Source organism: Brienomyrus brachyistius, chromosome 13, assembly GCF_023856365.1.
Source record: "Brienomyrus brachyistius isolate T26 chromosome 13, BBRACH_0.4, whole genome shotgun sequence".
NCBI lineage: Eukaryota > Metazoa > Chordata > Actinopteri > Osteoglossiformes > Mormyridae > Brienomyrus > Brienomyrus brachyistius.
The window spans coordinates 417283-439920 of record NC_064545.1 but is presented as its reverse complement, the minus strand read 5'-3'; the positions used below and the strand labels follow the sequence as shown (position 1 = coordinate 439920).

The 22638-nt window shown below is 46.6% G+C and overlaps 1 protein-coding gene across 2 annotated transcripts; it reads right to left on the bottom strand.

The window, feature by feature from the left end:
* Positions 1-489: 489 nt before the first annotated feature.
* Positions 490-21943, bottom strand: LOC125706637 (BTB/POZ domain-containing protein kctd15-like). Of its 2 annotated transcripts, none has more exons than XM_048973394.1 (5): positions 21053-21943; positions 17942-18117; positions 12845-12989; positions 8055-8360; positions 490-3121 (listed from the first exon to the last, which is right to left on the bottom strand). In XM_048973394.1, exons 1-5 carry the CDS (start codon positions 21059-21061, stop codon positions 2963-2965), a joined length of 795 nt encoding a protein of 264 aa, XP_048829351.1. In that variant the 5' UTR covers positions 21062-21943; the 3' UTR covers positions 490-2962. The 2 variants fall into 2 exon arrangements, with proteins under 2 accessions (XP_048829351.1, XP_048829350.1); XM_048973393.1 differs by lacking the exon at positions 21053-21943 and adding an exon at positions 20743-21042.
* Positions 21944-22638: the final 695 nt, after the last annotated feature.

The following is a 22638-nucleotide window of genomic DNA, read 5'->3' as shown; positions in this document are numbered from 1 at the left end:
TAGCATCGTGTTCCCATGAAAACCCCCAGTCAACATCTTCTGCATTTCAGGAGGAGAGCGTGCAAACGGAACAAGAACGAGAAGAGCTTGGAGGATGGAGCAGGAGACGAGTGGTGAGCAGAACTGACGGTGACTCGAGGTTCCCACTCAAGACGGAGAAAGCGTTGTGGAGCTGCTCTCGGCTGAGCTAAAACCAGCCCCCACCAAAGTGAGAACCCATGTGCTTAAGACCAGAGCTGCACAGAAGGTGTTACTCAGCAGGAGCTGGGAGACCAAGGTGGGCTCTTGGAGTGTGAAGCTGCCTCATTACCAGGTGGCTGGCGGTTTGTATTTCAGGAGGAATCTTCACATGGTACCGTGGTACAGGATGTCCATGTTACACCAGGGTAACTGTGTAAATATTCCCTGTCGATGGTGAACAATTTAAACTGAATGCGTATTTAATTCCCGATGAGTAAAGAGGAAAGAAAACACTTTTGCACATTATCAAACGGGGGACATTATGAGTTTAACAAGAAACCTCAGTAATCAGTCCTGTACATTACAGAAAAAGACATATAGGAAAACGAGCATTAAATAAACAGTTCATCCGTTTATTAATGCAAATATTCAAATAAAATCGAAAGATGGAGTCACTGCAGGTTGTCACATGCCCTTAATACTATAGTCTAATTATTAAAACATTCTGTTTAAATAATATACATTTGCACCTTAGTATAACTTTGAAATGCTTTTAGAAAATCCATATTTACACAACATATTGCTTGCAATTTCTTTTTTATTCCTGATTTCCCAGGAAAATTAAAATAGGACTTTGAGGTTCTCGTTATCTGTCTGCATGTTTGTGTGTTTGTTTGTTTGTTAAATATATTTTTAACCAAAAAAGCTCACTCAAACCTAGGGTCCTAATACATTTCAATATACGAAAGACTATATGAGTGACTAATTATTGGACTACGGAGCACAGAGACGTGAGCAGGGACCCCTGTGATGCAGTATCTTCTTCATCATCATCTTAACAAACAAGAGACACTTCTTTCCATAACTGGAGTTGAACAAGGCTTAAGATCGACTTCTACACATCATTCAGAGGAGTGGCCTTCAAAAACAACAGAGAAAATGAGACCTTTTTCCATATTCTCTTTTTGTGTGTGCGCTTGAATTTTAGGTGTTGATGGGGGGGGGGGGGGGGGGCTCTCAGAGGTCTGGTGGCTGCTCCCCAGTGTGAAGCTGGGCCGCTCTCGGGAGCTCAGTCTCTCCGCGTGGCTTGGGGGCCGACTCGGACGGAGTGATCGCAGCCCTGCGTACTCCGCTCCGCCTTGCCTTGACGAGTGGGGACCTTTTCTAACTCCTGTGAATCGTTAACTTGATGGTGCTTCTCCCCACAGCCGTTCTGATTAAACTGAGCCGCTAGCTGCTGGCTGAGGGGTTATCAGTGGGGATCCACACTGGGGGGGGGGGCTTTGCAAAGTGCCTTCAGTCCCAGGTGGGGAGTGTCCGCTGGATAATCATGTGACCCGATCCATCTCCTTGCTCTACTTCCAAAGGTCCCCTCAGGCTGCGATCTGCCTAGGTACAATGGTCCGCGTCAAACCCCCTCCCCCTGCTATACAGTGAAGGCAGAGCACTGTCGGCCTGAGGGGGGGGAGGGGGGGTTGCCATAATGATGGAGGCCATTGATTGTTCCCAGAGACACTCTGGGTCCCACACGATGGAGATCAGGGGGTTGGGTATTTTATTCCAGGGGGGAAGGGGGGGGCACTTCCTATACTTAAATGCTGGGTGTTTGGTCACTGAAACCAGCACAAAGCTCTATTACTTCATGCCATGGACCTCCAGACATACAGAGAGCAGAATCTGTAAAATAACACTGGTGTTTTCTGTCCTCTCTCTCAGACACCTGTACCATTTTTAACAAAAGAGCACGACATGGTTATTGTTTCAATCCAGTATGGGGTTTTAACACGATGCAAATGTGACCATGTCAGAAGACCATAAGCTATTTGTTCTGTGGCTAATTAAGATAATACCGTGCTGGTAGCTTTCCTGCTGTACTAGAGTAGCTGTTGCATATTCTTTAGTGAAGATTTTGAAATCGCTTTGCGGCTAAAAGAGAGCACAGGTTCCCCCTGCAATCCTGTTCTAACAATCGGGCAGGCGGCTTCACCCATGCAGCCTCGGGGCCTAATAGTGTTTTTAGAGTGAGCGCCAAGCAACCCCTACTTATGCCCTAATGTCCCATGACTTTTGAAATCTAGGTGCAGAAATCCTTCATATGGAAAACAAAACAAAACAAAGCCATAGATCATGGCTGGAATACAAGCAAATTTTGATAAGAACACTAGTTTATATAAACAGCCAACAAAACAATGGATTCCATATTTAGAATGGAGGGGGGGGTATCGTTTGATATAAAGCCCAGGTGAAGTGGACTGTGGGTGGGTAGTAGTCCTTAGCTACATTTAGGGTCGTCCAAGAGCGATCCTGCTTAAAGCCAGGGACGTCTGCCCCCATGCTGGCGGTTTCCACTTTCAGCCGCATCGCCACACAACACGCACATGGACAGGACTGAACGACACGCTGGGATACGCTGAAGTGGGGGGCATCGGCTCCCCTGCAGAATCTGTCCCAGACGTCCCACCTCGCGGCTCATCGCTCCCCTAAAGCAGAGCCGAGGATGGGGGCTCGCCTGTGAGAAATCAGTCCCTCGCTTGAACTTCTTTGGGTGTTCCTGGCATAATCGAGATGTTTTGTATACGTTCTTGAAACCTTTTTTTTAATTATTATTTTTTAAATTACATTCCCTTCAGTTCTCCAAGTTCCTCGGGGCTGGCACTGTCTGCTCAAAACAAAATGCTAGTACATAAGTGTTCCTCGTTGATCCTTTTCATTGGATGAAAGAGGTGGCCCTGCTCTGTTCAGTCACAGTCCACCTCAGTGCCAGTTCTTTTCCCAGCATGCTCTAGTCCAGGGGCTCCTGCTTTATTCTGATCGGCGTGTTGAGGGGCTGACACCGGCGATCCTCACGGCAGAGGACGTACTCACTGAACTGGGAGGAGTCGACTCCGCCCCCGCAGGATGCCGCCACGCTGAAGCCCTTCTGGAAGAGTCTCTCCAGAACCTGCAGGGGCGGCAGGTGAAGAGGGTTTTAGAGATGTTGCCCACCTCCCATTGCACCGCAGCACAAGCGGCGCATCGTGTTCACTGACCCCTCTGATGAGGACACGTTTTACACCAGTGGAAATTTAAACCGCAGATGTCAACAGCATCTCACTACAGACCAAGCTAGAGCTACTGGAGTGCATGTCTCTCGTATTTATTAAAGAAGAAAGCTGTATTATCAGGGCGTCAAGCCGTATTCGTGTGATCTGACGTGTGGCTAGAGCTGGCAGAACCGTCCCAAACGTCCCACCGTCTCGGTCTCATTGTCGTCTCTCGACATTCAGATCTAGCCGCTATTGTTGTGGGTTTTTATCTGGAAGGGTCTTCCCTTTCATAGCGGGCCGAGCGGCTCCATGTGCGCATTCCCGTTCCTTTAGAGCACGCTGTGTTTGAAAATGAAAGGTTTCGCTTGGGGCAGCACTGCCAGAAAAAAAAAATCGTAAGAAGTCCATGTGCAAAGCTAGAGTCCCCAAAAAGCCCAGTGCAGAATTGGTGGCTTGGCTTATCGGAATGGCGCCCCCGCTGGCAGACGGATGGGCTTTACATATTTTACCGCAATGTTTACCAAACAAGGGGGCTCACTTGAGTGGATTTGGCGTGTTGCGTTAACAATAGTCTTTAATTAGGGACCGTTTTATGCGCTTCACATCGTAACGTGGCGGGAAGCGAAATAACGGGCGCCATACGACTTCTGCATGGTAATGATGCGTTGGCCAGTCCGCGCCTTGCACGGCGACTGTGACCGAGAGGCTAATTAGCCGAGTAGCGCAAGGAGACGGGTGAGCGTGAGCCGGAGACCGGCGCTAATTAAGAAGCGCGCCAGTGTCAGCACGGCAAACCCATGACAGACTACGCAGAAGTACAACAATTATGGAAATCATATTACACTCTGCGCCCTGATCGTTGCATCACCTTATGCTTCACCACAATGTGTGTTGTTGTCTGACCAGATGTGCTACGGTTCTACGGCTCCACGCTCACTATTGCAGACGTTTCGCGATAAATATTTGCGAGGTTTTAAGGATTTTACAGACAGACACACGCCCTGTGGACAGACATCGCTTGTTTTTCCCTCTCTGATATGTCAGCGCTGAGGTGGCAGAGTATGGTGAGAGCTGACAGGAAGCCGACACCATTTTCGTGTTTATTAGCGAGTGTCGAAAGTGCTGCTGGTCCCAGAGGAACCATCCAGTTACAGTGATTAACGCTAAAAGACATTACAGCCTGGTGCCTTACGTTCGCTACTTTTATAAAAGAATTCGGTGTGCAGAGAACAGTGCATTGGCTTAGGGTGTGTATTTGGAGAGACGGGTTGCTGGGGGCATCACTGCTGAACCCTCCAGCGAAGGAACTACTTTTAAATGAAAGTATTAATGGGTAGATTTCGAGGCCGACCTGTAGAGGGAAAAAAAGGTCACCTAAGCAACTAAATAATTATAATTATCATATTACTCTCCTTTGTCTGTGATGCTTGAGGTCGAGGGTGTGTCCCGGGGAACCGGATCGCTGGGATTCCTACTCCCGTTGCTTGTACTCGGCGCCGAGAGGTCCCGCCGACCCAAAATGCTGGCGCATCATGGTACTGCTACCCCATAAGTAACCGGGGGGGAGGGGGGACTGCCAGGCGCAGACGAGCGCAATACTGCTTCCCCCCTCTGGCTCGCAGATCCCCTCGCTGGGGAGCTTTGGAGCGGGGCTGTGTGACACGTGTCACGGGAAGTAGGACGCCAGGCGGCATTTACGGTGGCGGCCTTTTGTTGGAATATGAATGGGGCCGCCGCCTCTCGCAGTACCCACTGCCCCGCATCCCACTCACTACAGTCAATTTCATTTAAAATTAAACAGCCTGTCAGTTCTGTGTTTGCAAAAAGCCTGTTGTTTCTGGGTTTTTTCACATGGGACACTCTGTCTGTGTGACATGTTTTCATGTGGAGCTCTCTCTTCGGGAACAGAGAATCACATTTCTGAGGGCCAGTTTGATCAGCCTCCTAACCTCCCTTGATTGTTATTCTGGCTCCCTCTGTTGGGGGGGGGGCAATTTGGCAACTACACAAAGCAGATGAGAGGTCGCTCACACGAAGTTGGCAGTTTGACTTTCTGGCTGAGAGCTATGGTCCCCATCAACCCACACACTGCCGCGCGCACAACACCCCCCCCGCACAGCAGGTGGGTCGAATCCCACTCCCAGCGGCTGGGATGGGAAAACGCCACCTCCAAACTGCAACTTCCCGCATCTATGCTCTTTGGGGTCAGCTGTCCCATTGGGGCCCCTGCGGCCGCGATGTACATGCAGGATACCACAATAAAAAGGTTCTGCTGCTCCACACGCCGACCTCTCCCTCCCTGCTGGGTGGGGCCCTCGGTTCCCATGGGCAGCCGTCCAGCTCTGCAACCTGATCAGGCACACATGCTCCATGTGGTGAGTGGAGCCCCGAGCTCAAAGATGCCATGAGAGGGGCTGGTCTGTCCCACCCACCTCCGCAAGCATTGGGGAGTCGAGGTGAGCTCAGCCCCGGGAGCCCACTCCCCAGGAAGCCATGTTCACTGCTATAGACTTCCAAGGAATACCTTCTTAGAACCATCCATTACACTCTGCAATTTTGTCATTTTTAAAGGTATATTCTACATGGTGCTTCATTATTTTAATGACATTAATTATCTATCCATCCATTTTCTTATCACATATCCAGTAGGGGTCTCAGGATATATTAATTATATATATGTGAAATAAAATAATTTTGCCACCGCTCAGAGATTCCTTAGTGAGCCCTTGAGGCTCCTATCCCACATACAGGTCATAGACTGTGGGAGAGGGCTGTGCTTCACCATGGCAGATAACTGCTAGTGTTGTTTGGCCAAAGCTGGGAGGGTAGGCCTCCTGCAGGACTGTACGCAGTCTGCCCATTGTTACCTGTAGCATTGCTGCACTCTGATACAGACTAGGCTCCTATTCCACATACAGGTCATAGACTGTGGGAGAGGGCTGTGCTTCACCATGGCAGATAACTGCTAGTGTTGTTTGGCCAAAGCTGGGAGGGTAGGCCTCCTGCAGGACTGTATGCAGTCTTCCCATTGTTACCTGTAGCATTGCTGCACTCTGATACAAATTAGGCTCCTATCCCACATACAGGTCATAGAGTGTGGGAGAGGCCTGTGTTTCATCATGGCAGAACACCATCTGTGTTGTTTGGCCAGAGCTGGGAGGGTAGGCCTCCTGCAGGCCTGTATTCTGTCTGCCCATTGTTGCCTGCGGCTCTCCTGCACTCTGATACGGACTCTCTGGCCCCAGATTGTCAGAAACAGAGCTGACAGTGAGCAAGCTAGGGAAGGGGGCATACAGCTGATCCTGAATCAGATTTCAGTCTGTCACTTTTCCCCTGCTTATACTGGGTGAAAAACTGTGCTTAAAAGACCCTTAAACATCAGCCCATGTGTGCGTGAGGACAAGCCTTAGACAAAAGGTCTTTTAAAGCACACCGTGTCCTTATACATTACACAAAAGGGCTTTATTAACAGGGCGCCCCCCCCAGACGAGCGTGTCTTACAGCGAGGCGTCTCGCTCGCAGTGGATAAAAGCGCTCATTCCTCTGCTCTTCCTGCAGCATGTGTGTCCTGTAGCAAAGGCAATCATCAAAACTGAAATGGTTCCCACTTAATTTGAAACGGATGCTAGCACACCAAGACCGAATTCGCCTGTAAATAGACTGCAAAAAAAAAAAAAAAACGTTGTGTTAGTTGATGCGCCAATTAATTATATTGCAAGCCAATTAAAAATCTATAAAAAGAACTATAAACCAGTTTAGGATGTTTGGGAAATTCTAAGTACAGTATTAAAAAATGCAATACATGTATTTAAATTGCTGCAGGCGTCCTTGTAGTGAATTCTTTGGAAGTGGAGCTACATCTTAAAAGGAGAGAAATATGAATAATGCATATAATTTTCTTCCTTTTCATCACTTTCTCCCTTTCCATTTTCCAGAAAACGACTGTGGACCAAGGCACCTTTTCTGCACCCTTGTGCCACCCCCGGAAGGGCTTTGGGGGCTCGGGGAGGGGGGCCGGCTGGTGCCAGAGCCCATGCACAGGTGCAGCTCTTAGGGGGTATTATTTCGGGCTGATGTTCCTCTAACCTGTGATATGTATGTGTACCTTTCAGGTCACTCTTCCTCTGCGCGCGATGGCGACGGTGTGATCTGCTGTCGCGCGGTTGGAGGGCGTCAGCATGACGGCCCCAGCTGCCACGTCGCTTCTGCTCGTGGCAGCGAGAGGCTTGAGATCTGCAGGTGTTCCCAGCACCTCCAGGACTGACACCTCCATCATGACGCCAAGGTGAGCCAGAAGGGGCTGTGTCAACGCACCTTCCCCGACACCTACAGGGCCCTCCATCCTTTCACTTACATGATAGCACTCTGGCAGACCTCCCCCCCTCAATTTATACACATACCATCCGTCACACGCATGCCCTGCTATTTAACATAAAGCCCCCAAGGGTGAAATATGTCGTTGCCTCAAATGACATGAAAAATCAGTCCCTGGTACAATGAACATTTTCATGTGTGTGTGAGGGGGTGGGAGAGGGCGCTTGTTCAGATGCACCATTTCGTGGGTCATTTATGGAGAACTTGGAGGGAACATCATAAAACCCGGCCAGACTGAGCATGTGCCTCATGTTCCTCTCTGCCTTAAACGAGCGGATTCCCATGATGCACTGCTGTATCATACCATTGCTGGAGGTAAGTCCTGTTATACCTTTGAAAGGGCAGTTTGATGGAATGATTCAGCACATTTCCGAGTGTGGACATTAGCGAGATGCGTAAAACTGTAAGAGGAGGCATGAAACTGAATGATGGCCAGTATTCATAGCCCTGAGTTTCCTGGGCTGGGGATCTTACCTGCACAGAGTTCAGCCTGCAGTAGCCATTGAGTGGGAAGCGGATGACGTGCGTGGGGTCCTGGTTCCAGCCGGCGTTGACCGAGTTGCACATGACGTCACCCGTCTCGGGGAAGATCTCCTCGATGAGCACCTTCTCGCCACTGAGCGCGATGCGCTCGCCCAGGTCGGGCGTGACGCGCACCACCAGGCAGTCGCAGGGTGGGGCCAGCCGCCGCTGCTCACGTTCCTGCTTCCAGCGATCCAGCTCCTTGATCATGGGCGTCAGCTGGTAGTAGCGCGCCTCCTCATACAGCAGCTGGAAGTCCTGAGGAGAGGCGTGGGCAACATGTGGGTCATGAGGGACGGGACCTCGGGGCATGCAACACAGAGCATCGCTGCCTATAGGACCGTCCTCTGACGGGGCAGAACAGCGGCCAGCGGTGACTGAGTGAGAGCTCTCTAACTTACAGGAAGTATGACACACTTAGGAGAAACAACCGGGTCATTAAAAATCACGTTCGATCTAATCGGCGAAAGGCTTTACCACCATGAACCAGAGCAATATGTCATGCATGCAGCGAAACAAACAACAGATGACGGAAGAACTTATAATATTTTAAAAAGCAATCAATTTGTTTACTCTCATTTATAAGTTAAATTCGAACCATAAAAAACTGTAATCAGAGCCATAAGAGATTAATTCCGTCATACCATTGTGGCATCCGCGTTGTGAAATGGCATTAAAGACCCATAAATAGTACGTTATCGAAATATGCCTTCTTAGAACCAAGAAAAACAAAAGAAATCAATTAGCCCTTCCACACGGCAGCGCATTTCCTGCAAGCTTCTCCTCTCTTGCATTCGTACCGCGGTGGCCCAGCGCATTACCTGGGGTATAGTGTGACGCGGCGATGCGGCCGAACACTGACATCTGCCATGCGGATGGACGTGTCGGGGTGTGAGACAAAGGCATGTCCAGGAAGCGGCGGAGCAGCCTGCTTGCCTGCCTCTGGCGGGGAAAAGGACGCCCGCGGCTGTCTGAGGAGCGGCGGTGGCGGCAGCGACGGGGGGCTGGGACGGCGCCCGTCTGTGTGCGAGGTGCTCCGCCAGCAGATTGCCTGCCTGCCCCTCAGGTCGCACCCGCCCAAGGTGCTTCGCCCTGCCGCTCTCTCCTCTAATTTCCCACAAGAGCAGATGGCACAATTGCTCAAATCCGCTATAAAGTACCCGACGGAGCGGGGACCTGACTCCAAATGGGAAGGGTATCGGAACGCGCCGGCAAACTGATTTATGGGCGCGGGGGACGCAGTGTAGCAGGCACACACGAGGACGGCCGGTGATCAGGGGTCTTCGCGTATTTCAGCGCGCATTGTGGAAACGATTTCCGGAAAGCGCAGCAACTCACCAGAACAGACACGTCTGCATCTCTCACTTCTGCTCTGGAATGACGGACACGTTTGACTTTCATTTCTACGGCTACTGACCAAACGAGAGCAACTGATGTTAGGTTTCATCGTCATCGTCGCAGAGTTGAATGGGAAAACATCGGACATGCCCCATTCAAGACCTCACAGCTGCACATCAACTTTACGCCGCTGCGATACCCCCTCCAGTAGGGGGCACTTTTGTGGTTCTCGGTGCCTTCAGCCTTAAACAGTATCCCTGTGTCTTACATATATACCACCATTTTTGCTGCGCATGTATTTGAACTCTGGTTGCAGCATCTCATTATAGCAAATGTTCTAGGATGAGTGCATGTGAGCCAGCCTGCTTTCCCCCAACCGTGACTCCCATCTTCTACTCCTGAGCGGCAGAGACGCCTCTTTCTAGATCCGCCTGACATCACAGCGTACTTCCTCATTCTTCACATGTCTGGCGCAGGGAGCGGATATGTTTTGCATCCCAAAAAGGGCACCGAACGGCACGATAATCTGAATTTCTGAAATGAGGTTCTGAAATAAGGGTCCAACAGGCTGACTTCCACCACGTCCCTGGAGCCAAATTAACCAGGCTGGCAAAGTTCCAGCACAATGAGCTGACCGAGCCGCCCACTGGTGAGGCCGACTCACCAGCCTGGGTCACCCAAATGCCAGATGCTGGGGGAATGTCAAAGTGAGGATAGAATTTTTGAGCGCAAAATCTAACAGCCAACATCACTTATACCGAGCCTGTACTGTTACTGGACCTTTGCTGAAGCAGTTTTCAATGGGAGCCCATGCTCATCAACATCTGATTCCCAGGTACATTAATCACTAATTTCTTCCATGTCCCACTGAGTAGGTTTAAAAAGAGTCTTGTTTGTAGAGATGACGCTTGTCATGGCAATGTTGGCCAAGGCAGCAGCATGCACAGAAGCCTTGTGGGACCTGACATCTTCCTGATAAAATCAGCCATGCACTGTCTCTTGTGGTGGCCGCTCAGACTACTGCCTCACAGTCATAAGCAGAGCGCTGTCCGCAGGATGCCAGCCGCCAACTGGAGCGCACCCACGGCGAAATGCTTCAGTGGCGTGAACGTGTGTCCGGGCACCCAGGCAGCGGACGGTGGTGATGGCTGAGTGCTCAGGAGGGGGTGGGGGGGGGGGGGGGTAAGTGAATAACTGAAGATGTAGCTGTGAGTCACACTCCAAGGGTCAAAAATGGAAACTCTGATCTCAATAATCACCATGTCCAGTGGACTGCGGCTGACCCCACTGGGACAGCGAACTGTATGTCTGAGGCTTTCTGAGCAGACGCTGACTTACAGGTAAGTGAGGCTGGGGAGTGCTGGCCTGTAGCATAAACTTAATTCCATTCGGTGATCATTCTACCGAGGTATCGCACTTTCAGACACTAGGGAGTGTATATCTATAGCACTTTTACTTGATCATATACTTAATGGAAGCTTATCAAGTCCCTCTGCTTGTGGTGCCTTTGGATTTGCAATAAACAGACGAGGAACAGCGTTAAGGGGCCCAGGGGGGGCCAATGGGGGCCGTGGGTGACTGATTCTGGGAGACGGGGTTTCCCGAGTTCACTTGGAGCGAGAGAAGAGCAAGACTGGGTTACGACGCTATGGATACAGCGACGGGAGCTAATGGGCTGTTTGTGGTCATTAGACACCCAGCATCCTGGTGTGGAATGTGTGTGCCTCCGAGTTATGTTCAACCAGTAGGGGAGGGGAGGTGGTCTGACGGGCCTGAACACGGCAGCAGATCTGTTCTCCCTCTGAGCAGGCAGGAGTGCATCAGCTTTATGTCATTTTATGTTCACCTGGCGCAACAAGATCTGAAGTTCTGCCAAGAGCATGATTGTGATGCAAAGAAAACAAACCACACTTCAAGAATCACTGGAGACACGACCGTTGGTCTGATTCGTCAAGCCGCGGTGACGCGCACCTGCGGGGTCAGACAGAAGGCACACAACCCTCTTCCTGCCCGGCCGTGACCTTGCTTCTCAGCCCTCGATGTTTTGATGCCTCGGTCCAGTCTGCACCATTACGGAATCATCCCCTCCTCCACTCGCTGGCTGCCGTGGGAAGGCGCTCCTTTTGCATCTGGGTGGTGGTGTCAGGCACAAACCCGCGGTACGTCAGGGCTGAACAGGCTGATGGCGCGGTGTGCTTTGTGAAACAGCTTCTTTCAAGTTCTGACAGTCACTCAGCGCTCCTGCAGCTGCGGGGCTCTCCAGCTGAGAAGCTGAACCCCCCCCATGCAGCTCCGTACAGTGGGGTGCTGCTAATAAGGACATTTTAATGGATGCTTGCTTAGCACTTGTCAAAGTAGTTATTGTAATTAGGAGGCTTTCCATCTAGAAGGTAATTCCTCTACAGCCATTTGAGCATGGGGATGCCGTGTTGCTTGGCAGGCTAAGCTGCTGTGCCTGCGATTAGCTGGCCGCTGGTTCGAGCCTCGTCTCGAACAGTCACACGTGCGTGGGTTCTAGAGCCAGATCGTTAACCCCCCAGCTCCCTGGACCTGCATGGTGGCTGGCCCTGCACTATTACCTCGAGTTTGCTCTCATCTGCAAGTTCAGGTAGGCAAAAATAGAATTTCCCCCATAGGGGTTAATGAAATATCAGTATTCTCATCCAGTTCACCTATGGTAAGATCCCCATTTTTTTTTTAGAATACAGAGGATCCACTTGTTTTATGAATCCCAAATATCAGAGTTACCCTAGCGTCACGGACCCAGGAGACCCCAAAAAAGCATAGGCATCACCTTAGCCGCATCAGGCAGTCTGCTGGACACGTCGGCCTTGCAGTGCAGTAGAAGTTTGTGGTTTTAATACAAGCGGAAATGCAGCGTCGTCAGCCATAGGTACTGCTGGTGATTGGTTGCCGATATAACAGTTACGATCTTGACCGAGTTGCAAACTTAATTTATAATCCTGTAAACATCTAATCCACCAGCAAATGTAAGTTAGCAGAAGCTGACAGCAAAGTACGTGCTGGTAGACTGAACACATGATGAGAAACAGGATATTACAGCTAAGAAAGAAAGATCTCCCTTCAATTCAGGCCAACCTAACAGACCTGTCCTGATGGAAGACCGTTTATGTTCTGTAGTTCAATAGTATTATGTCACTTAAATCTACAATATCCAAAATACTATTCCTGTTGTTACAAATACAAAGTTTCTTGTTCTAAAATTAAAATGTCATTGAAAACCCTTGTCTGCATTTATCTGCAGTTTCAAAAATAAATCTAGGCCTCTACATCTTGTCAACAATTAGTGAACAGCCGTACCCATTTGGGTTATATTACATAAGACTCCTCTGCTGCCTTCAAATTAAAAACAGAAAAGAAACACGCTGGCATTTTTGCCTTACCTTGAAGTCGTCTGGGAGGAGCAATTTGCAGGTCCTCAAGAAGCTGAGAATGTACCGGAAGATCTCGCCGTCACGGTCGATAAAGTAGTGTTGCTTCAGACTGTCCAGCACTATGGGCTCGGTGCCGTTAAATAGGCGGCTGATTCTGGAAGGTAAGATCGCGAAAGTTTGCCCTTAAACAAGTGGATCGATTACTGAACACAAGGAGTAAAAATCTCAGTGTTTGAACGTTTCCTTGCTTACAAATCGGTGGTATCTTTTAGAGGACCACGTGAAACTATTGTTAAAGGTAACTTGCAATCTCCTTGGTCACGATACAGCTGATTTGAGTTTTTTTTTGGCTAAAACATTAATATTAGGGATCTTGTCTTTCCTCTGCCATCATAATATATGATTGGAAACTGAAAAAGGAACTTTGTGGGCACCTACAAGGTGAAACCATTGAAACTGAATATCACTGTTAACAGTGAAATGGAACTTGATAAATGAAAAATGGAACACATGGGTAATATGCCACACATGAACATAATGTACTTGTACAGATGTCAGAATGAGAGAAGAGCTGAAGGGAATTTATTTCTCAATAAATCCTTTCTTAATATTTTTGCACTGTCCTTTATTTCAGAAGTAATGCAATACATAGTTTTTGCATGTCTATTAAAATGGAACATCAGGTCTGAGTTGAAAGGGTTAATTAAATACCACCCCCCCAATATCTAAAGACAAAAAAAGCTAATTAAAAGTCCTGTTTAAAGGAAGCCTTTTTCATTTTATAAGCGCTGCGAGTGATGACAGGTTGCAAGAGGCCGAGTTTCTGCTGAACTCTACTGCAGTCATCACAAAGTCCTCTGTTCAGCTTGACTTTAAAGCTCCATCTCACACCGAACAAGAAAAGCTGCGACAAGTAATAAATAAATGAATAAAAGCGGCTTTTCTGCGGCTCTGAGGCTCCGTTTCCTACCCAGGTAGCTGTTGGAAAGCGATTGCTTTCTACACCTGAATGAGAAACATGAAAAGGTGGCTTCTGTGAATCTTCGAGAATAACGAGTCGCTCACTGCCAGAAAGCCCCTGGTGAGCCCCCTTCAGCTACTCCAAAGCTGAGGAAATTGTCACTGCGAATGGCTGATCGAAGCATTTTCACGTGGGGACCACTGATCTTCACCCTTCTGTTTGCCTCACATTGTCACTGTGGTCCGCTCACTTTTCACGGGCCTTTGAACTGTGCCTCATTATCCATTGACATTGCTACCTTTGCATGGCTACATGATCTATATCATTGGCTCTCAACCTTTTTTGCACCGCAACCCAATTTTTACCATGCCAGCTCAGTCGCGGCCCTGTATTAAGTATAGGTTTAAATTAACGCTATGAACAGACACACAGTGCACTCTGCAATTTACGCCAATCACTGATAGGTACGCCTATCGCACAAATCTGATTGCAATTTCCAGTGAATTTTAAGTTAAGCGTCTGTGGTTTGTCTTCTTGGGTTAGTTGAGTGTTCGCTAGTTTTGCGCTAAGCATTTGCAGACCCAAGACCCGTTTATACAGGTTAATTCTAGGATTGGGGCTGGGAAATCTGATCATGGATCAGCATAGGAGCTTGCTGGTTTTGAAATGCTTACATTTTCAACTCAACACCCTTTCAGAACTTGCCGCCGCCCATGGGTTGAGAACTGCTGAAAATCATGGACGGCTGCCGCAAGAGGTAGAATATGTATCTTTGCCATAAATTCCCCCCCCCAGCTGGTGGTCTGCAGGAGCAAAGCAGCAAAACACTACAAGCTACTGAATAAGCATTAAACCAGTTGTGATTGGCAATAAAAAATAACTCGGAAATAAATAAGGGAGGGCCCATCTGTTACATGCACAACACGGTCACGACTGACTCATATTTAGTTGCATGTGTTAAGTGATTGTTACTGGAAGGCTTAATAATTACAATCCTGTCAGCTACTTTTCTAAAAACACCTTTTGATGCGGTACAGCGGCAGCCACTTCAGGATGAGATATTCTGTGTCTGCACATGCACAGCTCCCACAAAATAGCTGCCATCCCTTAAACATCGCACTCCACATCCGGTGAGTACGTCTGGGCCAAGAGAGAACCTGACTTAACCCTGGGTGCATTTTCCCAGGACTTTTCCCAAGCTGCTAACCAGGTCTTAGTAGCAGTAAGAACTGTGGGAGTTTTAGGGAAAGTGTCCATTCGGCAGCATCTGTGTTCCTGGCTGAGCTGAGCTCCGGTGGGCAAACAGAGGGGGGTGTACGCCAAAACAGGGGATACTGTCTACTCTCTAAAGCCCCCTTCTGACACCTAAACATCGCAAGGACCCCCCCCCCCCGCGCTCCTTTTGTCTGGAAATCAATGCAAAACAGTTTAGAGAAACACCCAAGTGTCGCTCTCCATGAGGCACCTGAGGTGGTCCTGCCTCATATGGTCCCTGCGATTCTTCCAGCTAGAGTTTCTCCATACTGCTCAGAGGCATCTCTGTTTTTCATCTCCACTTTTTTTTTTTTTTTTTTACAAAAAAGCAATTAAAATGCAGGCTGTTTTCTTTTTCTTTCCTTTCCCCTCCTTCAGCTCGCTCCCTCCCCCTCTCTCTCCTCTTTTTATCTCTGGATCCTTTAGGTAAATTGCTGGGGAGCTGCAGCCTCCTTCGCCTTTGAGAGACAGGGCGCCCTCACTCCGTTCGGTCCTTTCATGTCTAACAGGTAGAGCAGCCTGCCTGCCAGCCCGTCCAGCCGTCTACCCACACGCCTGGCTGCCTTCTTCCGAGAGGGAGAGTGGGAGGTTCTCAAACAGGAGGGCTGAGGGAGGAGAACCGACTCTGATCCGAAATTCCCGCCAATGATCAGTGGGAACCGTTTCAAACCTGGCGTTTCAAAAAGCCGGGACGCGTGTGATTCTGGGCTTCTCCCCTGCGACTAACAGTCTAAAATGGGTCTGAAATGGAGATGGGGGCTTTGATATGTACGGAGGTCGCGGCTTGGGCTGCCAAGGGACCCTTCAGCCAGGCTTAAGTCGATTTCTAGCACATTCTGGGCTGCTGTTAAGCCAGGTGTGTGGCCAGATGTGTACCCAACACTGTTGTTAAAGAAAGGAAATGATACGCTCCTTCGCAGAATAAAAACAATGTCCACCTTTCCAATATCAATGGCATGAAATGGAGCATTAACACTACTTTCACATAATCATTTTCTTCGGTGCTGATTGCCTGGATGCAGCCCTCGTCCCTTAACTTCTAAAATGCCCCCACTGGGCCATTTTGAGACCGTGGTTCTCAGCTTCACCCCGCAACCTCACAAAGGCCCCATCCGAGTACAATCAATGTTTCATGACTCTTGTCTCCCTGTGCCGGGCCACAGAATGAAGACCGATGTCTCGACATTACTTACAAGACTAAGTTTCTTTTCACGACCTGCATAATTGATCAAGCAATCCATTAAAAAAAAAAAAATCAGCGAGTTGAAATTGCCGGTGCTAAGACCTGCACTTAAAGGAAGTCATGGTGCCAGGCTGTGCTGTGATTGGACCAGTCCTTCCATTCAATGCACTTTAATCACCTGGTAGGATGATACTCATCTCCCAAACCTTGCACCTACATGCTTTATGCTTGTTTGTTTTTTTCCTCAAAATGCTTCTATAATTCTAATGTTATGCCTGCCCCAGTCTAAAATAACTAAAACGATACAGGTGAACATTTGCCACTTTACTGTTCACCCCAAGAGTTGGAAATAATTGAATCAATTTCCGAAAATCATCGGTACCATTTTTGGGGTGAATGGTTTAGCTGGTTGTATTAACCGATGACATTCTGACACAATGACGATTTTCCCCCCATTATTATTATTAAAACCAAACAGTAGGTAGGGAATGCAACAGTGCAGCTAATGAGCATGCGGCCGGTTTTATCCAAGCCCGTGGCTCCCAAGTTCCGTACAGAGTTTAAGATGAAGCTCATAGCTGCCTCTGTCCGTCTTGTCTTGCCATCTGAGCACGAACCCTGTCATGCCGTAGCCCCTGAGCCTCACGAGAGTCGGTGTGCTACAGGTTGTCTGTATTTACTCTTCACTTAACCCTCCCCAAAGCCACACGTGTGAGCTTAATCGCAATGATCTTATGAACGCAAAATGGACATAATGGTCAGCTGCCCAGGGTGGTCACTGGTTCCAGAAGCAAGCAAAATGGAAATTCTACAAAGAGTTATGATTAGATTTTACCATCATATTTGAAATTATAATGGTAAGATGCCTAGTGTTAGCTACTGCTTTTCAGTGATGTCATTAAGTTTAAACGATTGTGTATACAGCTTAATTATCTACAGAGCTGTACTCTTATTTCCCAGTCTCGCTGCATTCTACATTATATGATCTCTGGGATCTTCAGGCTGCAATTTAGTATATCGGCTGTAACATGAAATAGCAGGTTCAAATGCTGTTCAATCCAAGTGCAAGAAGTTGTATAACAGTCGTAAAAAATGGTTAAAAATAATGCAAAGAATGTAATTTCAGAATTGAATTGGAACACGATGAGTAAACAGAGTGTCAGTCTTAAGAAGTAATCATTTGTTTTTAATCAAAAAATGGAAGAATGACGTTCTAAATGGTCTCAGAGCTTGTGCTGAATGAAAAGCATAGGTAACACTTTGGGTAACACTATGTTTTTTAGATGGTGAAACATTTAAAAATGCCAAGGCATGCCAGACTACCTTAAAGGTTAACTCCAGAGGGTTAAAAATATATCAATAACAATTCAACTGCTTTAAGGATTAGTTTGTTCTTCCATTTAATTAAAAAAAAAACGAGTTGCTACTTTGCTGTAACATCCAAATATTTTTCGGAGTTTTATTTCTTTTGGTATGTCATATTGCATTTAAATTAGGCTACATTTTAAATTAAATGAACAGAAAAACAACCTTATGTGTAACGGCGCCTCTTCCCATGTTGACAAAGAGCTATTCCACGAGTTAAGGCAGTAAATTACTTAGTATCGCATCTGAATTGTTTCAATGGATGTTTAAGAAATTAAAATTTACATTTAAAAAAAAATCGTTCGTACTGAAAACGTTCCTTTTACAAGGCGGAGAGCTTTACCTTGAGTCCGGGTATTTGGTCAGGGTGGCCAGGCTGCTGGTGTACATGTGTCCCCCAACGTCTATATGCACCGGGGCGTTCGCCTTTGTCAGCTGAGCCGGCAGAGGGATCCCCTGCGCGGCCAGCGGAGAGACGGGGGACCGGGTCAAAGATAGGCGTGACATGCTCCGTCCTTCCTGTCAGGATGATAGTAAGGAAATCCAAACTATTAATCTCACCGCTTCTCTCAAGAGTCACTGTATAATACCTTCTGAAGCAACTCCTGAGTCTTCCTCGCTGCTGACTCCTATTAGATCACTTCTACATCTGCCTGATCGCATATTTAGCTTACAAATTATTGCCACAACTTTAATGAAGTACATTAGCATCTTTTCCCTCCATAGGACCGCAGGCGCAAAGGAAGGTTGCTTATTAGCGATCCAGAAACAGAGATGCTAGGTGCCAGCCTCTAGGGGGGATAAAACAAACTGCACATTTCTAATTAAAGGTCGTGGGCTTATGTGTTAGACGTGAAACATCCCCAGACAAATGATGCAGGAGCGTGCATTGGTAACTAGACACATCTAAATGAACAGGTTTCCGCAAAGATTGTGATACTTCTGTCATGAAACATATCCATCACTTAAGCGTACTGTTCCAGAGGAAATGTCTGTCTTTCAAAGTGACAGCCTTATGCAAATCTGAATAAGCGTATGGCAGGTTATTTTTAATGTGCCTCTTGCAAATTAACCCGCTGTCATGTAGCAGCCATATGGATCCGCAACTGTTAGTAAAATGAAATAATTTTCGTTAGGTTTTTTTTTATCAGATTTTAATTACGAACACTGATGTACATATGAATGTCAGACTTCGAAAAAACAGAATCAACCTTAGTGATACACGCCTGTTACATTAAATTTAATCACACCAGCCTAATCAGCGTTGGGCATCTTTTCTGTTAGTTGCACTGTAACACCTCAGCACTGGGATTTTGGGTGGATGAAGACGGGAAGAGATGTCAATTCTCCAGTGGCCGTTGCGTAAGCCTGTGTCCGACATAAAACCATCACTCAAACTTTCAAAGCGCAAAATTATAACATGACTGCTATTCCTATTGGTATGGTTATATCAAAGCATTTTATTTTTCCCATTTAGCCACGCAACTACAAAATGTATAAAGGTGTGTTAGTTTTCTTCTATATTAAAATGCAATATATTAAACAATTAACTATATCGTTTTATATTCCTATATATATAACGTACTGTAGCTCTGATTACACAAGATAATTGCTACAGTTTGAGAGTGATTTAACAGAATCGTTACTCTTTTTTGCTTAGCTGATAGTCTAACCATAAAAGGCAAACAGAGAGCGCTTGTTAGAGCTGAATTCAGCGATGTGCCGCCGGCGAGGTGCCCGGGGCGCAGTGGTGCCGAAAGACTGCAGAATTTTCCAGGGTGTTGCCTCTTTAGCTCCACACGGAGCCATTGGGAAGACGGTTCATTTAATACGCACGTTGGATGATACGTTTCAGATCCCGGTGAAAGAAAGACTTCAAAAAGACTTAAAAAACTTTTTTAGGCATATGAAGCTGTCCCGCCTCTTCATATAGCCGTGGGCCATGGCAACCGGTATAGATATTGTTAGAAGAACATACTAGATACGGGCCTGCAGTGTGCACACATGCGCACACACTGGGCGCAGAAAGAAAGAAGTCGGCCAGGTGCGTGTTTTAAAGAAAAAGAGCCTGGCAGGCTGGAAGCAAGAAATAGCCTATAATGTCTACAATGTTAAACGCTGGTTATCCAGACAACCTTAGCCTTTCCTTACAAACAGAACTGAGTTTTACTAACTGAATATTGTTAATCTTGTTACTTACGATAATATTTTATTCCCTATCTGATCTGCAAACGTATCAACATATTAACCGAAAAACATTATAAAGCAGTCTACTGATAATAGTAAAAAAAAAAACCCGATACCAACAGCGTAATATGTGTCAGTTTGTACCTGGGATTATTTTGAACATTTAACACAAGCACTACGTATAGTACACAGACCAGTTTAATTTTAAAGTTGACAGTGATATTATATAAAGGTATAACCGAGTCAATTAATTTCAGCAATCTTGGATACTTGTTTACGAAACTTCTGCATTAGCCAATGAATTTTAACACATATCGCGGGCTACAAAACTTCAAGCTGCTTTGTAGTTTAAAATATATAGGTTTAAATCTATATATTAATGCATTTTATTTCAGTTAAAATATACTTCTTGGAGGCTACGGATTAGAAAGTTTGTGGCACACAAGTGTTACAGAAAAGTGACATTTATTATAGCATTACAATATAGTAAAGTGTCGAGCACAACCAGGCTGTGGGCATATCGTTTAAATAAGACAATACCACTGCGTGGTTTCTACACTACTGCCCTATTGAACGCACATCGGTGCCCAAGGGGTAAATTCTGCCAATTGCACAATATGGCGTCTTTTACACATACCAATATGAGTGAAATGATGCCTTTGACACGGATAAATGTAAGAGCAAAAATATAACAAAGTGACCCAAACCATTATACCGCTAAACCTGTACTATAACGCTCGCTGCGTATAGCCATTCGCGGCATACGGAGGATTCAGAAATTACAAACTAGCATTTTAAATAGCACGGGCGAAAAATACGTTAGATTGCGCCGATAATGCAGGTCAACGGCAATCAACTACTTTCCAGACATATTATTTCAACAACACGATTTGCTCAACTGCGAGCGATTTGTTTAATACTGTGCACCATTATTAGGCATTATGGAATGCAGCGTACCGTTTCAAACATTTTAGGAAGTCCGATGAGATCCTGGTAGGTTTCAATCCTCGCAGAAGGTTGCGATGTCCCTTCCTAATACCGCAAGTTTGCTAAAACTATAAATGCGACCCGATTCCCCAGCATTCCGCGACTCCGGCGAATGGGAGCAAAAATCCACTTTTTAACTCCTCCGATATAATAGCGCTTGGATTGATTTTAAAAAGGGCCACTGTGGCTTTAAAATGCCCTATAGTTACTGTCGGGCTAGACTTGTTCAGACCAGGCACTTTCCACAAAAGCAACACAGGAAGCAAGCAGCCGTCCTTACCTTGAACATAAGAAGAATTCCTTTCCTTCCCCCTTTTCAGCTTTATTATTTGCGCAGACTTAAAATACGTTCGCGTTAAACGGACGCCTGTCTCTTGATGCGAGATTTTTAGCTTCTTGTCCTTCTATTTTGCTAAAATGAAAACGGCCGTGTGTGTTATGAGAAGAGAAAGCCAATAATCCGTCTCTAAATAACAGAGGAGAGCTAAAAAAGAATTCTTGCTCCGGGCTTTCCAAACGCCTCTGGGGCAAGGATTAGGCTACAATTAGCTCAACCCTACTCTTGCCCAAGATAATTTCAAGATGAAAAAGTACTATATTCCTGCCGCGATGATGATTACGATTACATCGAATCATTCGTGATTTTCCCCCCTTTATTTTCCCCTTATTTTTTCTTCAAAAGAGAGAAAAAACATCGGTCCTTGTAACGGTTCAAGTTCTAGGTTTGCAGGGGGATAACGGTTTTAGTGTTGTTCAGTTTCAGGCCAGTGTCACGTCGCTCAATAGACATAGTGGAAAAAAACAGATTTTAATCATTGTCATTTCGTCTGATGTAATATTTCCTCGGGCATTTCCAACTACAATTTCTGTTCTCAAATAAGTAATGCAGTGCACGCTTCTCCCTTGGAGTTAGACCGCTATTACGGGGAAGCACTATAACTTGTTGATAAAGTATCTGTACAAAATTACGGTATTGAATATGCAGATTTCCGTGGACAGTCTTTTCGTGCCGCGTCTCCCTCCGTCCTTTCGATAACGTATAGCAGCATCTCGACGCCACATATCCTGTGGGCCATTAAAAGCAAATGACGTCTATCGACATGCATTCTGCCATTGCAAAAAGCGCCCTCGCAGCTTGCCTGCGGCCAAACGCGCCATTTCAATTATAGCACAGGCTAGATGGAGATGTCTGCTGTGAGCATTTCCCATGCAAGCAGGCAAGCGAGAAAGCAGCCTGCTGCTGCTGTTTTTTTTTTACCCTAAAGTTTATTCGGTTAAAACAAAAGAACTGGATTCGCGATGCTGAATGCAAGTACAATATTATTAACCATTTACTCATACACATATAAATCTATTAATTGTATTTACTGCAGTATACAAGAATGTGCCCCTATCCTACCGCGTTATAGTGTAGGTGTTTGCACACGCTATCTGGCTATTTATTTATTTTTGCGTGTAAATATTTCTAAATAATCGCCGTAGCATCCCGCCTTGTAATTGCTGCACGTCGAAATTCATTCACGACTGTCCACTGTTTTGTTTCCTTGACGTCTGGCGCCTACCAGCGTGCGAACAGATGAATGGTCACATAAAAAAAGAAAAAATATATCGCGGTGGAGCCGTCCTGGGGTTTCATGCGGGCTCTGAGGAGTTCCGTGCGGGCTGGATAGCGTGTAGTTTTTATTTAGTTTAGCTTGTACCTGCAGGTAACGCAAAAGTTAGGGAAGATAATTAATGTTAAAAGGTTACAAGTATGATTCACAGAATAGTTGTTCTTACAGTATACCCCGAGTTATTTATATATTCTCTTTTTTTACTGAAGCTCAGAACACACGTAAAATATTTTGGTTTAAATTACCAAAATGT

Coding starts and splice junctions, on each gene's coding strand:
- LOC125706637 (XM_048973393.1), bottom strand. Junction 8,361..12,844: donor TCCTCCCAGACGACTTCAAG/GTAAGGCAAAAA, acceptor GCCTCTCCTCAG/GACTTCCAGCTGCTGTATGA. Junction 3,122..8,054: donor GCAGGCTGAACTCTGTGCAG/GTAAGATCCCCA, acceptor CCGCCCCTGCAG/GTTCTGGAGAGACTCTTCCA.